We start from the raw sequence: 19,394 nt of genomic DNA, 5'->3' as shown, positions 1-19,394 counted from the left end.
TCTCAGCCGTATCGTATTGAAATTACTTTTCTGTTGTGACGCCATATGACGCTAATAAACTTGCATTGGCTTAGCCAAAGTATTGTTCCAGTAATGCGCATTTTCACGCACCTGTTTTATTTTGGTGGGTCATGCCTATCGGCACGTAAAAACAATATGGCAGACACGTGTCGGTCGCGTTTTGTTACTTCTGAAAGACGACTTCAACACAATTATAGATGATAATCCGTATGTGGTTAGCCGGGACAATTGTTCTATTGCTGAAGCGGAACGTATCAATTTTGATGCAGAATTTTTGCACCTAAGTGTGGATAATTCAATTATTATTTTGTAGTTGACAGGTTGTGACTTGCGGTTTATGAATGATGAGGTGGTTACTTAATCGTCAAATTTAAGAATAATTGTTCATTCATCATCAATTCATCTGAATTTTGCTTCCTAACTCCTGTTATTTGTTACTAGATAATAGCAGTGCAGCTTAGCTTTTTTTCAAAAGTCTTTCTTTGAAGTTTTTCCATAGCATTTGGAAAAGTTATTTAATGTGCTTTGCATCATTTGGAGACACAATAATAAACTTCACACAGATATTCTCGCTCCATCGCAATATTTATACACTATCACATATTAAAAATGTTGTTTTTCACAATTTGTATAGTGTTGTGTGCCCTTGTTTTAGGACTTATGCAACAATAAGGAACAACACAAAACCCGCCGCAAAAACAAAGTAATTAAAAGTCAATAATGATGTTCGGACAGACGTAGTAATGTCACTAGAAATCCGAAATATTCTTAGATTAACACCTAAAATGCAATGTTGAAATAGACATGGTGCAATCAAATTTTTAATTATGTTCATAAGGAAAACCCTATTAAAGTGTTACTCGATGATAATAATAACGATCATCATAAGTATCAAGAACAGCAAAGAAGATTTTACTGATCGATGACAAACATTAGATTTAATTTGCTTGACCCATTACTTCTTTTTTTCTTAGGAAATGAACTTTGTGACATATACAGAGTATCTCTAAAAGGTCTGGACAACGCTTTAGCACAAGTAAATGATACCAAACTAAGTCGATTTAGCCACATTTACCTTTACCTGTTGATTTAAGCATGAGACTATAGACAAAAAGTAAAGTAGTTAATCTTCTTCTTCTTTCGGTGCCGTGCCTTCGTGGGCTATCTCCATGACAATTTGGTTAAATTGGTCTTTATTTGTCGCTACTCGGAATAGTTGAATTGCTAATATCTTATAGCCACGATAGCTTTTTGCGACCTATCCATCTTCCATCTTCTTCACTCAACCTTTTCCTGAATGATCAGGCAAGGGATGTGAAGAATGATTATGAAAATTCCATATTTCGGATGGCTTTCTTTAAAAAAAAAAAGTTTTAAAATAATTTATACATAGTCCAAATTTTAGCCTTCTTTAGTGCTTTTTGGATCAGTCTTCAAACAGATACTTTTAGATATTTTTCCGCAGTATTCAATATCGCATCTAGTTTTTTTTAAAGACCGTTTTTAATCTATGACGCAAAAATATGTGGTTTTTTAACAAAACCCTGTAAGTATGTTACTCTTGCTCTTAAATAAATAATATACAAAAAAAGTACAAGAGTTGGCTATGAAGAAGAGATGTGTGTTATTGACTACTATTACACCCCTCTATTTGTGATTAGGGACTAGAGACACACTGTATATTTTTACTCAACTTTTTTTCACCTTGTATAGAATAGATTGAGAGCAGCTGTTCAGCAATAAGTCGAAATGATAAAACTTCAAAAATTAGCTAAAATATACACTATCCCAATTGAATTGACAGAACAGTAGCCATCATGCTTTTAGAACTACGTACTACCTGACAAGTTCAAAACTGATTGAATTGAAAATTTGAATCCATAAACCTAGAAACAAAAACAGCTTAAAACATTAATCATGTTATATTATTATATTAAAATGTCAAATTATTTTATAGTACAAGTTATGTAATGCATCATTTTAAAAGTTATAAAAAGCCTTGTTAATTTTTTTTCTGTACATGGCAACGAGATTTCATTATCGCAAAATTAATCTCACAATCAGAAATTTTCAGCATATAATTAAATATGCCAAACAAGTTGAGTTTTAGGAGCGTTTAATAGCAAATAAACTAACATTGTTAATCAAAAGCAATTTGAGAAAGCAAACTTTATTAAGTGAATAACTATTAAATGTTGAGCGATATAAGTGTTAAAGGTTTTATTCGCAAAGATTGAGGCTAGGTCAACATTACAATGTTTCGTTCAGCCATACAACTGTGCTACACCATCAAAGTAAATTATATTTGAGAAAAGTTAGACTGCATTTATAAGCCAGTTACGACTCGGTTAATACTCTAGCATATTAATATCCAATTATCTATGTTACAGTCATTGGTTGTAGATAATCGTATTAGTGTCAAAGAGAATCTGTGTCCGGGTTTAGATATTGAATATCAATAATGTGTGGTCTGTTGTAGTTACTACTTACCTATAAAATTGATGCGTTTATCTTATCTACGATTTTTTTGATTGAAACTTGAAATAAAGAGAAGAAAAAAAAGTTAATAGTTCGCTAATACTTATTTTTTTGACCAGAATACCAATTTTAATGATTTTTCTGAAGAAAGTTTTTACACTAGATATTCTCAGATAAAATGACTAAATTGTTTTGGCATTTTAACCAAAAATACATTTCCGAGAATTTTTCGTTTCTAATTATTGCATAGTTAAAAGAATTAACTACTATGATCATCACTGGACTTATGCCCAACTCATGCACCGCATGAAACCAACCCTTTACATTAAAACTAACATAATTTACCCCTTTTCAGCTAGAAATGGTTGACGTTTAGTAAAGCTCATGCGGGTTCACATCTCTATCGAGATGGCACTTGATAATGCGATAAAATCTACTAGTAAGTGTCATCTGGCAGGGGGGGCGGCATGTGCCAGAAGTTAGCGCACATGTCAGAGTTGGTCACCCACCAGAACGACCCTTCTGCACAGTCATTCTAAGCTAATTAAAACGATGTTATACTCTGTAATTTTTCCTCTGTTTACGGTATAGGTCCCGAGAACATGTGGGCTAATCTCGTTTAAATAGATTCGATCAGATAGGTGCATCCTCTAGATCAAACTCGTCAGTTTTTTTTTGCAAATCTGCCCTATTAGACTTCTTATTTGCCAATTTATTAGTGCGTTATTAATTAGTGACTGTTTATTTAAAATGCATCCCTATTTTTAAAGTTAGTATCGGTTAACAACTTTTGAATAAATACTCAAATCAACAAACTTGTTGGATACATTGGCCGCATTCATTAGAACACATCTATTAGTGATTAATGCACTGAAATAAATCGATTACTGATCGAAAAAGCATTACTTAAACGTCATTTTGCTCATCGAATTTAAAATCCGATTTTTAATCGATTTCTTCTTGTGAATGTGGCCATTATCCAACATCAGATTGTGTTTCTTAGTTTATAGTTTAGACTTGGCAACTGTGTGTGAAAGTTGTCTTTAAATTGGACTTCTGTGATTTCTTATAGGTTGTTAGTTGTCCATTAGTTTTGAATGTAACAAATGTTTTCCATAAGAGCACTATTCTTTTTTCTAATTTTAATGTTAGCCTCGTAGAAACATTCTACATTAAGATCTTTGATATGAAATTGTAAATCCTACAGCAAATATTCCTGTAGGAACATACAAATGCATTTGCTACCCTGTGAAATGTATATGATTCGTTTAATGAAAACTGTTTAATAAAATATTAAATAAAAACCAAACCTAGAAATTTCAGGATCCAGGTGTTTTCTACTTAATAAAAAAACGAAGACACTAAAAATTCAATAAGCAAATAAGACAATCTGGCGCAAAATTTATAACGCCGTAAATGAATTACACACCTCGGAAAATACTATTTGACCACCTGAGAAGCGTGTCGCAACAGTTTGCAGGAAACAATGGGTACCTGGGGTACTATAGTGAAACAGATACAAATACGGGCATTTCTTGTACGTGTTGCTAATCCAACACGACAAGTGTTGTCCAATTAAATAGTTTTCAGAAAATTGCGTCTAGTTTGGCTAGACAAAAGAATACCTAAAGCTGCGTATTAGTCACCTGGGAAAAGAATCTTCCCACTTATTCCACATTGAAGAATGGGAATTTCTATTGCACGTCCAAATGCAGTAGCAATAACTCAATGACAACTGATCCCATCGGATTTTTATTCGATTAGTCTCATCAAAATAGTTTAAGTTAGTTTTAATGATGTAATGGTTTTTTTAATTATCAAGGTTTTGTCCAGTTTGGTCAATGGGATCATGGTTAGTTGCAAAAATATGAGTTTATTTAGTATCTACGTTAACAAGTTACATTAAATTGAAGAATTTTTAATTTACTGTAGATATTGTAGTGTTGTAGATTTTGTAGTTTTTCTTTCGGGTTTATTTTTTTGCAAATTTAATGATTCTAAAAATGTGCTTAAAACTGTCCACTCCCAGAGGGCTTTACAGGTGGTTTTGTCCCCGACTGCCCTTTAAGCCAGTTCAAATTTTAACACCACTTTTCTCCCTGTCTGTCCCCGCATTTTGCAGTGTTTTTTTAGGTTATTGAATAGGAAATTTAATGAGGATTCCAAAAATGTGTTTAAAACTGTCGTAACTCACTCCTAGAGGGTTTTACAAGCGATTTTGTCCTATACTGTCTGTGCTTCTGGCTGTTAACTTTGACACAAATTTTGTAGTATTTTTTTCAGGTGGTTAAATTGAAAATTTAATGAGGATTCCAAAAATGTGGTTGAAAACGTCATGAACTCACTCTAAGTTGGTTACGCTAACGCAGAACAGCTAAGTACGAATAAGCCAACTTAACTCTCTGTAACAAATCCCAATCTATTAGCTTCTAAACTAAAATAGAGGTTTACTATTTCTTACATCCATTGCAGCATCTAAGCCAATCGCTCCAAAAGGACCAATATTCAGCGATAATACTTTTCTGGATCTTAAAATGATCAAACCTGTTAAATATCCAGCTTCAGGTCCATGTAAAAACCAGTTGCTTTCATATATTGCCCAAGAAATTCTACCACTCTGTAACCATCAATAATGTTAATTGTTTAAGTTTTCAATTAGAATGAATTCAATATTACTTCAGTTTTGATTTGTTCAGCATTATAGGATAGAAGAAATAACTGGAAAATCAACATGATGAAATAAGGTGTGAAGAGTTCAACTCGATTACCCTATTATCAATATAATATTTACATATAGGTATAATTGTTTCTTGATTACTACTACCTACTTGCATTAATTGCAGGAATAGCGATGCTAACATTAGAGATGTTATTGAATATTCAATTAAAAGAACGGTGTTCAGGTGTCTATCCAATTCAGTGCAATATCTAAAATGTATTTAAATTACGACATAAAACATTCGGCTTTCGTAATCCACCTAATAATTTCTTGGTGTTCTTCAATCAAGCTTTGAAGATTTTCAATTGCTTCAGAATGACTCATATTGCAGTTTCCATTTGTGTTGAATTTTCGGTCAAAGTTTTTAAAACCAAACTGCAGTAGTTTCAACTTTACTACAACATACATAGTAAGTGTATTCAAGAGGGCTATAACAGAAAAACTGGTCGTGCATGCTTGGATGAGAAGAAAAGCCTCCAAGAAAAAAACTAGTTTCAGGTATTTCCTGTAGCTGAATGGGTACCATAAATTAAACACATATTCAGGCTCTTCTACACCTTCAGCAAAACATTTTCTTAGCCGTTTATAATCCATAAACCCTGCAGATTTCATAATAATTTAAAAGCCACGTTGAAGTATTCATAACAAATCACCTCCGTAAGTCGTAAAGAACGCAATTACACTAACACAATAAGCAGCGTTAAATAAACTTATCTTCGCAACATATGATTTGCATTTCTTAAGAGTTTGGTTGCATTCTGGAATATTATCAGCGTCATTAAAAGTGTCTTCATGGGCTATTTTGACCAATTCGACAACGCGTTTTCTCATAAATATTGCTAATTTAATTAAACATTGAAAAAGATTAATACAGTGTGCTAGAATCTCCAATGCTGAAATAGAAAAACCATTAGATGTGATGTTTTTAAATGGCATATTAAAATAGTTTAGTGAAGAGTTACCTCGATTATTGTCTTTTCCAAGATAATAAAATAAATTGCAATGAATCAATATGGCAACGAGTACGTATAAGAGTCTGATATAAAATCTGTATATTTTATACGGGATTCGATACTTTTCTTTTATATTTAGTTGCCAGATTCCTGAGGCCATCACCAACCATTGTGTGGCAGAGAACATATTTGCATTTCAGATTACAAAACACACTGAAGCAACGACTGGAGTGCATTAAAACAATGTTCTTTTAAATGACATTATTGAATATTAATAATTCCTGTTACAGAGGTGTATTTGGTCGGATCAGAATGTAATATATGCATGTTCAAAGTGTCAGTTATCTGAAATTGTGGTGTCTTTCAGAAACCGTTGCATAAAGTGGAATATTTTAATATTAATTAATACACATATACTTGTGGTTTTCTACTATAAAAATACGGTCCTGTAATGCTTTTTTGTCACAAAAACTGGATTAAAATCAATCAAATTATTGTACATGTTGAAGCTTATTCGAACTAGGTTACTTTAATTTTTCACAGGTTGTTAACAAGAGCATGTACCATATAATTTGCTTGGTTTATTTAGCTTTTTAAAATTATTGACGACCTGTAGAATAATTTTTTTTTATAATTGCATGCTGAACGTTATTCCTAAACGATTTTCATTTATAAAAACTGAAATATAAAGTACACGGTTAGTTAACTGTAAATTGGTTTAAAATATTATTTAAATAGCAAGATTTCAGGTCGAAACAATATTGTTAACTATTTTATTGGGGTTACCCTGTATCAACTTTTGCCGTTCAAGGCCCGAAATCACATTCTCTAAGAAGTTTTACGTTAAGTTTATCCCTTTAAACTTTTTATATATCTGTACTAATTTAGGAGATATTCCATAAAATTCATTTGGGCACCAGAAACCGCATTTTTCTGAAAAAAGTGTCTCAAAATGTTTCACCAATGTTAGTCACCTTGTTAGGAGTTTGATCACCCTGTATGCAATTTCAGTGAGAATTTCTTGGTTTAAATTGCAGATTCAGGTTTCTTGACCTTTTTTATGAAATTTACATCTTTGGTTCTTTTACCGTACTATATCTACTAGATTAGGAGATACGCCACAAAATCTATTTTGGAGAAAAAGAACTCAATTTTTTTTAAATGTGGTACTTTGTTGCTTAGTGTTACCTGACTATAAACCAGGCTGCAAAGTGTCATTAAATGTCATAACTGTCAAATTTAACATCACAACTGCTAAGAGTAACGAGTAACAATTTGCGGCGTGACTCATTAAAAAGACGAGACTTTTTGACATCCAGCTCTTCCAAGTGGAAAAGGAGTTTTAGAGTCTGAAAAAGTGATATTTTAGCATTGTGAAAGTTTGGCGTGAGTTTAAAAAGCCGAGACCACTCGTCCAAAATTCCATTGCCTGTATTGTTGCAAAGCCATACTTTTCATTTAATTTATGAAATTTACATAAAATTTTAAACAAAATTATTAATATCAACCATTTAGCTCTGCTGTTAGATTAGATTTATTGATAGACAAGTAGTTAGACAAATTTCCAACATCCAGTTTGAATAGGTTGATAATAATTAATATCACACAAACATGCTGGTTTGAATTTATTTATGCATCAGCATGCTTCCAATTTTACGTTTTGATTGTGGTAAAAATTAAGCATAATTAAGTAAACAATATTTGTAAATTCTTCGTGGACAAACGTACTCTGGGTCATCTCTAGCCATAATTATTTCACATTCTTCAGTAATCTTGTGTGGTTGCATCGTATTGAGTTGCTGTATGCAGGTAGTCTAAATAGGTAATCTGATTACGATCAGGAACGTCTATAGGCTAATTAAAAAGTTTAACCCACAACATAAAAGAATATGGTTCAGCTACCTGACAACGCTGCATACCGAACCACTTGTCAAACAGATTTTTTCTCAATTCTCGGTAAAAATTCAACCTTAACAAAGAAGTCTACGGCCGGCAAGTGTTTAGCAAGTGAATGGCGTTCATTGATAACAAAAGAGCTCTTACAGAGTTCACATGTTTTAAATACGAAGCAAGCACAATACCTTTACCTTGTACGTAACTTGAACCGAGTACAATAAAGGAGTCCTAAGCACTTTTTTGTAGCTTATATACTTCGTTGATTTAATTACCTTCAGGACGTTGGTCCTCTAATATCGAACTTCTACTATCATAGGTAATGGATAATGAGACTGCTAGCTCCGCCGAGACTCATTTATAACCCATAAATTAACCCACCTGCTTGTCCCAATGCAAACACAAAGGAAGAAGACATTTTATATCACCGTATACCGAGGATTTCCACGTACGACACCTCATCGACCTCGAGCTTCTTGCATTCCTATCAGGTATTTGTGATTCGCCACCCATGCTCTTAGGTACTTAAAACAAGATAAGGAAGGATAAAAGATGTGGTTTAGTGTCGGTTTTGCCACCCACGTCAAGATGACACCTGCAGTATTGTAATGAGCGTCTAGTTCAATTTTTCATTCTGACTATCTAATGTCTCCATCACTTTTTAGAAGGTAGAGTGGTTTTCGTTAATAGAAATTTTCATTCGACATTCAATTTCCTCATCACAATATTTGGTTTAATGAACTAATACTACTCAAGAAAAGGTAAAGTTTTATTGGGTAATGGTTCAACGATTCACTAATCAAGGATTATTTTTATGATTTACTATAACCAAAAAGCAAATATTCGAATAGAGCAAGAGACAAAGGAGGAAATCGAGATTAAAAGAAAGGCGTAAGACAGTGATGTATACTCTCACCAATTTTATTCAACTGATACTCAGAAGACATCATAATCAGAGCACTATCAGAGCAAGATACAAGTATTACAGTAAATGACATCCCATTAAACAACATAAGATATGCCGATGACACGGTTGTAATTGCAAAAACTCCAGAATATCTTCAGATACTAATTAACAGAATAGTAGAATGTAGTGAAGAATACGGATTATCACTTAACATCACCAAAACAAAAATAATGATGATATCTAAATCACCACAAACTTGAAAACTTGTGAAAAATATAATTACCTGGGAAGTGTTATCAACGAAAATAACGATAGTTCTGAGAAATCAAGATCAGATTGGAAATACCAACATTTACTAAAATGAAGAAGGTTTTCTGTAAACGAGTTCTTAAGTCTTTAGTTTAAAATTTGCCTTGTGAACACTGAAAATGCCTTGAGGGGAGATTGAAGTACCAGTTGCTGCATCTTATTATCCATAGGAAGAAGAAGGAATTTATGATTGAAGAACTTGTGAGAATGGTATACTATAGCCAAATTTCGAAACGAAGACGGCACCTATAGAAGAAGAAGAATGGAGTAGAATGGTTAGAAAATACGTCAATACCAATATGATATCATTTGTGCATTTGCAGATACAGAACCATTCTGTAGCTTCCAAATTGTGCTCCTAACACTCAAGTCACTTAAATGTGATTTTTAAGTTTATTTTTTAGCTATCGTACTTTGGGGGTAACAAACGGGAAGCATTAATAATAAGGAAATTAAAAAAAAAGAACTATTAAGTTAGATTTAAATAACGACGCAAGTTTTTTAACCTAAAAAGTAATTATCATTCCAGGCAAATCATGAAGAGAATTAATGAAGGGCTCATCTCCAGTAAAACTAAATTAACGATGACCAGTATCCGTGAACCCGTTTGCAGCATGTTACCCTTACCCTGAACACCCACCACCAGCCAATTAATTTCTAGAACTAAATTGTATTTATTATTTTAGCGTGGCACGCAGTGGTTCAGATTCTCGTTGATCCACTAAAATACAGTATTTTTGTTAATTTTTGTACCGTAAGTTCTACTGAAAATGTGTCCAAAATTTGTACTATACCAAAATCCGAAAAGTTGATTAAGAGTCTAGGTAGAAGGTAATATGAAAGTTCTAAGACTAAATGACTAAAGTAAAAAAACAAGAAGGGTATTATAGATGGAGATCGTAGTGAAATGGCTACTGCTATGCAGACTTCTATAAATCCCTGTACAGCTATAAAGTCTAGGGCCGTCAAAGCCAGAAAAAAATAAGAAAAAAATGTAGGATCTGAAGGGGTGTCTGACATAAATATCGAAAAATTGGAGACAGTACTATATCAAATGAAAAACAGAAAGAGTCCAGGCGAAAATTAAAACACCAACGAAATGATTAAAATAGGGGGTGAGACGCTGATAGAGCATGCAAAATTATTGCTTAACAAATATTTAACAGAAGAACAAATTTCATCTTATTATACAAGAAAGAAAACAGAAACCACATAGATAATTATCGATTAGCTTATTATCAAAATTATATAAACTATTCACCAAAATAATAGCCAACCGGTTGACGAACAAGATGAACTCATACCAACCAATCGAACAAGTGGGATTCCGTAAGGGGTTTAGTACTATCAACCACCTACAGACACTTTGTACTCTTATTAAAAAAGCTATAGTGTGTAATATAGTACTCCATTTCCGGCTTTTGACAGATACTCAAGCATTATCAAACAAAAATATAATAACGCTTCCATTCATATAAAAATAGATAAAAAATTTCAATTATGATACTGGGTTATGGAGTTGCGACTTCCACACCGATCTGATTAACGATTCAGTATTTCATATGTAAACCCCAATATTCTACTATACTTCTAATTCAATTTTGGCCTATTTAAACTTGAAGAACCACCACTGTGGGCCAACAAAAGGTAAAAACTACAAACGCAACGACATATCATTTAATTAGGGTCGGTCGTAATTGGCCGGGGTTAATTTATGGGAGTACGTCACGTGCCGTACCATCCCGGAACGTCATCTGGAAACCAATTTACTGACCCAACTGTTACTACTGTACTATATCGCATCACCGTCCAGAAGGTACCTTATTGTTTCGTCCGTCCTTTGTTTTTACCTGTCGCGGCTACCTACCTGAGGTGTCTTTCTTAATTGGCGACCCACCTGTTGGGACGACCATGGCGGCTTGTGCGAGATTGTGATACCGATATTTCCTCCTTCTGCTATTCCTTTTTCGTTTGTTATTATAAACTTATTATGAATCAGAGAATTCGATCGACGACTGCCTTCATTTATAATGTTTTTGGAGTATTATCTGTGACGCAAAAGAATATTAACACTTTCGATAAGTGGTCTTTAATAGTTTTTGGTTTCTTATCTGGACGTCCTTTCGGTTCTAGCTTTTCTGCTAGGTGGTCTTTCATGAATGATTGAACGAATTTTTTTAGCTATAAATCGACTAGAGTGTGATCATTTAAAGAAAATAAAGAAAGGTTAGTTGCAACCTTGCACTTTCTATTGCGTGTCCTTTTCTGGTATACGCACAAACCCATATTAAGCCACCACTATTCTTTGGTATTTTACGCTTAGACACCTCCTGAGAATTCCGTCAAATTCCTCAAAATTGCATCTAGTCGTTTAATACTCCCTTTCAAATCTTCGAACGCATTTTTCTATTGATGCATTATAACAAGACATGTGAAGCAGGTACACTTCACCGCAATATAGGACGGTTTTGTAAGATTGAAAAATGTACGCACTTCAGTGAACTTTTAGTAGAAGATTTCTTTGAAAACATTCGTTTGCTATAGCATTTCAATACTGAAAATCTTTTCTAACAGTCAAAATGCTAGGTACGTAGGTTTACTCAAGAGGTAAGGCACAAGTAGAGATGGCTCAAAGGAATTTTCTCCACGTCATGATCAGAATTTTGAATAAATCTTCTACGTTAAATTCTCAGTAGTTTACCGAGAATATTCTATTTTATTTTTCAGTTGTTTGAAAATTTCATTCAAATCAACGTTGTAAAAGTCAAAACTCTTGATTCAGTCATTTTGGCAACGTCGAAAAGCTCAAGAAGCTTTTAATTGGTGTGGTTGGAAAAACGGGGACTACTTTGACAAACTAAACTAGCTATGACGTTTAATGACAGGCTTATAGTCACCTGACAGCTGTCAAAAGTCATTAAACAGTGCCCTAAAACTGTAAAATGTCAAATAGTCGCGTTTCCTTGATGAATCACGACACAAATTGTTATTCGTAACTCTGTGGAGTTAAATTTGACAGTTGTGACGTTAAATGACAGTTTAAGACGTTAAATGACAGTTTAAGACGTTAAATTAGACAGCTATATGACACTTTACAGGGTGGCTTAGAGTCAGGTAACACTTGTTATAACTTATAAAACTCATTCAGGGGCGAGATGAAACTACCAAAAGCAAAACAGTTGTACCTTACGCAGCTCTGACGCAAAATTACCAATCCAAAATAGTTCACTTATTTCATAAATCACACATCCATTGTATTCATAGTTTTATGGAGCGAAATTTGACATTTGTTAAGTGACGTATGTAACAAAGTGTTCCTTAACGTCAGAACTGACAAATTTGACTCCATGGAGCTGTAAACACAACTTCATCAAAGAACATATCCATAGAGCATTTTATACTTTCAGGTCACTGGTGATTGGTCCTCACTCGTGGTTTTGACAGTTACTACAGCTGTTACGTGACGCAAGCAAAGTATTAAAGTGTTCCTTAAGGTTTCAAGGGTCCAACTTATCTCCATGGAACTTTAAACACAACTTAACCATCGTATTCCTCAAATTAGAAACTATTTCTAATTTTGTAGTTTTAACTCACTGGTGAACGGGTTTCGACAGTTATGACAGCTGTCACGTGACCTAAGAAAAGTAGAAAAGTATTCCTCAACATCACAATTGTCAAATTTGGCATCATAGATCTGTAAAGACTACTTAAAGTGTAGTTCCTCCAAGAAACACATAACTAATCATTTATAACATACCATCACTAAAGATTCAATTAAACCCAACAATTGATCATACAGAAATAAACCTAAATCTTACAATACTGAAAAGTAAAAAATAATTCATTTTCTAAATTGCATTATAAAACGTTTTGTTACTATTTTTCTTTACACAAACGTACGCATCCACCAAATAAGGATGGCTAATTATTATTGTACCTCTCGTTTGCTTTCACCGACGAAAAATAGCTATAACTAAAGCTAAATCAAGATAAACCTTATGCTGATTAATTAGTAATCACTGGCATATAAGCCATATTAATTATGAACAACATCAAAGATCATCGAAACAATCCTAAATATGGTAGCTCATTTATTGTCGTGACGTTTGAAAGGTTTCTAGTTGTTACAGTTAAAAAGAACTATATCAGAGCAGCAGCTATTCTGGTGAAGGCCGAAAGAAGCCAGTACCTACTAACTGCGACTTTATCGCGTACTTAAATAAACCAGGTAATAGAGAGTAATAAAAGAAAAAAATGTACACATGAATGGTCAAATGACTATTATTGGAAGTAAACGGAATTGGAATTGAGTTGAAGAACAATGGCCGTATATCTACGCCACTGAATTAGTAAGACAGAATTTATCGGCCTCATTAGCTTATATCATGGTGCAATGATAAATAAGTCTGCAATGAGATGTGATACTATCTAGGCTTATCTGAAATAGGAAACGTCTGGAGTGCTTCTGAAGAAACAGTAGCCGAATCAAATTAAAGTTATTATTATGCATTTTAAGAGCAGATTAAGTTTATCTGTTGTTTGACTGGATGCGTAGGTAACTAGGGCTTTGGCCTAGATTTCCGTCATCAATCCATGTAATAAGCTTTTGTGAGGGATATAAAGTGGAGAAATTTGAGCGAATATTTCCTGTAGTTAACGAACATAGTCTGAAGAATAATCTAGGAAAATTGGTCTCATAACTCTTTAAGATCATATAAGCTCCAATTACTGAATTTACTATGTATGTACACAGTTTTCCATATTAGACTATCTGTAATGTAAATAGTTAATGTTGCAAACCTATACATTAAAAAATTAAATGTTTGATGAACTGTAATATCGTGGAAAATAAATACAAAAATGGAAAAATAAATTACATCTGGCGCCAATCACTACACTCCTTAATAATTGTACTTAATAATAATCAAATACTTACACTAAATAGAAGTTGAACGCAAGGAAATTTTAAATTACCATATTATTTATCCTATGTGTAATACATTTTTATTTGAAATAACGTAATTTCAACTTTTTTAAATTGGTTATACAGTGCGTTTTTTTTAACGCGCAACATAGGATTTCACGTGTTAAATTTTTAAGCCCATGTTAGACCATGTTATTTTGGAACTACAAGTATAAAACTTGACGGGTGTCTGTTTCGTACCCTGAAGCTTAAGTAAGTTTACCAATTCGGCCTAAAAAGTGTTAAAAAGCTTGCAAAAAATCATCTTTTTTTGAAAAGGTTTTATCGTTTCATACTCCCTGTATGCATTGTTGTTCTTTGTTGTTTTTGATACTGACACGGCAGGTAGCAGGTAAAATTTGGCGTAGAAAGTAAAACAGGGTGATCATTAACTTTATATCAAGAAAGTTAAGAATAAAAGAAGTATTTTTATAAGTGAATTGTTCAAAGTGACCTCCGTTTGAAGCCAAACAGTATTCCAAACAATCATAAAATGCCCTTTTGACGTTCAAAAGATGTCGGGTCGTGATGCAGTCAAATATGTCACTCTACCTGCTACCTGCCCTGCCAGTATCAAAAACAACAAGGAACAACAATGCATACAGGGAGTATGAAACGATAAAATCTTTTCGAAAAAAAAATGATTTTTTTCCAGTTTTTAATCACTTTTTAGACCAAATTGGTAAACTTACTTAAGCTTCAGGGTACTAGAGACACACCCGTCAAGTTATAGATTTGCAGTTCCAAAATAAAATGGTCTAACATGGGCTTAAAAATTTAACACGTAAAATCCTATGTTGCGCGTTAAAAAAAACGCACTGTATGTATAACCTAATAGGTATAAGAGCGACAAGTTGATATTTGTTGCTTTGATGTTAAATTCCTAATGCAAATTCAAATCATCAACAATTTTGCTATAATTTTGAGAAGTAATATTTATTTTGTTTTTTTATTTGTTTAGAAACTACAGTTTGAGGCGAGTTAGGACAACTTTGGTTGGAATTCGTATGTGTTTGTAAATGAGACTTTTATTAACTCTTTGTAGTAATTGATTGTGGTTCCCCCGGAATACGGGATAATTTTTTTCAAATCCAAAAGCTCTGAACTTCTCAAGCACAAGATTCCGTCTAAAGAACTTTTGTACCATAAGAAGGAAGAGTTAGATTCTTGCTTTAAAAACAGAGATTTGACGGAACCTAAAGAACTAAACTGAGATTCACTTAAGTATGTTCAAAACATTGGATGACAAGTAATACAAATTTAATTAGTACCACTAAAATGATTTTTGTTAAGCTTGAACCTTGCTAATTTTGCTATAAGGAATTGAAATAACCACATTTTAAAAATTTTGCAATAAATTTTGTAAACGGTTCTTAATCGCCAAACTGGCGAAAACGTCTAGAAATATTGACCACAATACCAGATAAAGGTTATTGTGAAATCCAAAAAAAAAAAATTGAATTTTTGAAAAAAATTTGAAAAAAATTTTTCATTTTTTGACTACACCCCAGTCACACCCTGTATACTCGGATCTGTGACAACTTTCAAAAAGATCATTTAGGTCATCAAAAAGAAAAAGAAAATACCTTTTAATCCTCAAAAAAATTATTAAAATTGAGTGAATCAATTTGAAGAAACTCAAAAAAGACCAAATAACATTTTGCTGTCCCATTCTTTTTGACGAGCAGTTGTTCCTGGCGAGAAAACTTTCATATTTAAGAAAAAACGGTTGATCTCACTTCCAGAGGTAAGTTTCACAATATCGTGCATTGTTTGATATCCTATAGGAAAAAATAACAATAATAAAACCAGACCAATTTAATCTACATTTAAAGTTCCTAATCCGACTGCACATTTACATTGACGGACAAATATAAATGACACAAGCACGATTGTTTCGATTCCGAGGATTATCATATTTATAACATATTCAATTTTCCTTATTCATTAATACCGACGGCTAGCGGTCGTCATAAATAATGTTGAAAAGCAAGAAGTTCACTGAATACTTAAATGCTTGTAGATAAGTGCCGTAGCCATAACTTTACCAATACTATCTCTTAATCTGAACCTGACGTAATTTATCAATTGCATTATCAATCTAGAAGAGCGTATTTATTTGCTCCCTTGTGAATACGATTAGACTATTATTTCCAGTTACCTCTTGCATATATTATTCAGATTTTCATATGTGATTGAGATGTGCTTTTATTCCTGAACGACCTGCACTACTTAATATCAAAGCAGTCCTGGCTCCTGGCCTTTATTGCTAAAGACATTTTATTGCCAATAAGCAGAAATTACTCGTGCGCCATCATCAGCGGACTGGTTATACACGAACTTGAAGAAAAAGAACTGATACGATTTATGGTAGCGATTAAATTTACGTTGGTTACATTAAAAATATGTAACAAACATTTATGGTGTCTGGAATGGGTCACTAAATTACATGGGATGAAATTACCGCATAAATATCTTCAGGCCGGGCCCCCGGAGGTGGAACAGGTTTGCACTTGTTCTGCGGGGGTGAAACACGAGTCTTAAAAGTAGTTCGATCAATGCTCTCCGGGTAATTTATTTCAACTCGTAGTAGGTCTATACGATACCTGAAGTGTTTTATAATAATATTTTATTGGATGTTCGTACAAGAATTGCAGTGCCGTAGCTGTAAGAACTGAAATTTTGATGATTTCAATATGCGCTAATTTTCTCCACAAAAAATTTAAGAAAAACGGTAAATTTAAGTTGTCCTAGTATGTGGTAACTTACTTTATATGCAACATTTTAAGTCTTATTTCAGTTGCACTTTCGGCGCGAAACAAACAACCTTGTCTGGAGTCTGATGGGGTTGTCTGGTGAAATCGTTCGGGGTGTAGCTCAACAGTGTCTCCCCTAACCCCTGTAGGGAACTTTGTGGTGCAACCACCCTTACCCCGTACACCCTGTGGTTAAAAGCCCTTTTAGGATTTTCCGTTGGTAGTGGGGGATGAGCACCCTAAGTTTCTTAAAGGAAAGACGCTCTTCCGTTCTGCGTAAAATTGGCTATCATCCACAGGAGGCTACAGGAGCAAGAAGAGCACGTCATCCCCGACGAGCAATTTGGATTCCGGAGGACACTCTCAACGGAACTCCAAGTCCTGAGGATGACCGGGTACATCACGGAAGGGTTGAACAGGAAAGAAGCGACAGGAGCCGTGCTGCTAGACGTCTCCAAGGCCTTCGACAGGGTTTGGCACACAGGAATTATAAAATTAATTAGATCTTTTCTTTCAGCTTGTCGCTTTCGAGTCAAAATCGACAGCGTCTACTCAAATTCATTTCTCTATAACATTTATGTTTCAGATCCGCCTAGAACTCAGCAAACCAGCTTTGCACTCTACGCGGATGACACTGCGATCATGACCTGGAGCAGCAGCGGCCGACTCCTGACTCGATACCTGCAAGAGGAGACCACAGCATTGGAAAAATGGTGCAACAAATGGAAGATCGACCTAACCGCGGAGAAAACGCAGGTCATAGTCTTCAAAAGAACACCAAAGATGAGGATAGAAGGCAACGTCAGGTTAAAAGACATGGACATCGAGTGGCGCAACGAGGCGACGTACCTTGGGGTCAAGAAGAACAAGAAACTCACATGGGGAGCCACATAGAATACGCCAGACAGAAAGCCAGAGCGACTAGAGCAAAACTGTACCCCATGACAAGCAGGACATCGAAGCTGGCACTTCGGAACAAAGTGACGTGGAAAGTCAGAAACGTGGACATCCAGCGAGATTTGAAGTTCACCACCGCAACGGAAAGGATCAAGCAGAGCGCAGTGAAGATATTCCAAAAAGCGGAAAGCAGCGGAAATCAGTTACTCCGAGAAGCAGTGAACTACGGCCAGGAGCTAGAAGCACCCCACAAACGACCCCGATACCATTTATTGGATAACGGGTAATTATTAATAAGTTTTTCTTTCTGTTACAGATAGACGACAATTCAGGACGAACCAGCCAAGAAGAGGACCACCATTCCCCACAGACCTTCCCACCGGGTGGCAAGAATTTTATTTCCAAAATCTGGGTAGAACCTTTCCGCAGTTATCCCAGTGCTAACTGGGCTCTGACTGCACTCCTGGCACTTTCCCCGCTTTGCCTACGCTAAAGGGGAAAAACCATCCCCCACTCACCAGACCCTAACTCCCCAAAACTTTAGGATGCCAAAACAGACGGACGAAAGCCGGCTGTTTGGACATCCTATAGTTTGCCAGGACCACCAGAGAGGGACGAGCTGACGAAGAAAGAAGAAATGGAAGACAAGAAGAGCGCCAGAAGATCCCCTCCGTCAGCGGGGGCATCCTTTTCTCAGGACATAGGATGCCGATGCAACTCTGGGAACTTCCTGAAGTTTTAGTGACTTTCACTCACCTTAGCCTATATTGTCTTAATAAATAATAAACTTTACAAAAAGATGTTATAATATATCATATTCAAAACATTTCTATTAGACTATAAATATGATGATTGTTATGGATAAAATATATATAACATAAATTATCAATAAAAAATAGCTCTATTGCCTACTAATTTTGTATTTCATGTGAATGTTAACAATGTTAAGCCTTTTTCTCCCACATCACTGATATATGTATAGTAGCTTCCACTATATTTGGCATTACGACTTTTCCACTTTACTTTTCCGTCACAAAAGATAATATATAAACTTTCTGAAACTAATAATTATAGTTCTTCCACAATACTATAACATTTTCTATAAGTAAACTGCTTTTTAACACATTGTACCAAACTATAACTGTTGATTAGTTCTAAATTTACCTGAAATCAAACATATTTAGTTTTGTAACTCCTGCTGAAAAAAAGTTTTATTTTTTAATCTGACATCTGGCTTTTGTTAAATAGTTGAACATTTTGCGTCTTGGTTTTCTTATTTTTCAAAATTTCTCTCAGCTAAAGCGATAGCCCACTGAATACCGTGTTCACCAATATGTCATAGAATTGATCTGTATTTTTGTTTACAATGAAAAATAAAAAGTAAAAAGTTGTTCTTTTTAAAGTAAACGTGAGCAATTTCGCATTGTGTTCAGATTTCAAAACGGCTTGCTTATTGGGACACCCTGTACAAGTATAGGTGACATTCAAACAGACTCAA

The 19,394-nt window shown here is 34.4% G+C and overlaps 1 protein-coding gene across 1 annotated transcript; it reads right to left on the bottom strand.

The window, feature by feature from the left end:
• Positions 1-4,251: 4,251 nt before the first annotated feature.
• On the bottom strand, positions 4,252-6,358 carry LOC145728198 (odorant receptor 10-like). Its single transcript, XM_081978255.1, has 7 exons — positions 6,181-6,358; positions 5,872-6,111; positions 5,478-5,817; positions 5,328-5,427; positions 5,176-5,268; positions 4,961-5,116; positions 4,252-4,901 (listed from the first exon to the last, which is right to left on the bottom strand). The coding sequence occupies exons 1-7, from the start codon at positions 6,356-6,358 to the stop codon at positions 4,860-4,862; spliced, it is 1,149 nt and encodes a 382-aa protein (XP_081834381.1). The 3' UTR covers positions 4,252-4,859.
• Positions 6,359-19,394: the final 13,036 nt, after the last annotated feature.

Source organism: Ips typographus, linkage group LG4 (genome assembly GCF_016097725.1).
Source record: "Ips typographus isolate SLU linkage group LG4, UJ_Ityp_2.0, whole genome shotgun sequence".
In the NCBI taxonomy this organism is placed as follows: Eukaryota; Metazoa; Arthropoda; class Insecta; order Coleoptera; family Curculionidae; genus Ips; species Ips typographus.
Note: the sequence above shows the minus strand (reverse complement) of the source record. Positions and strands in the feature narration are given on the sequence as shown.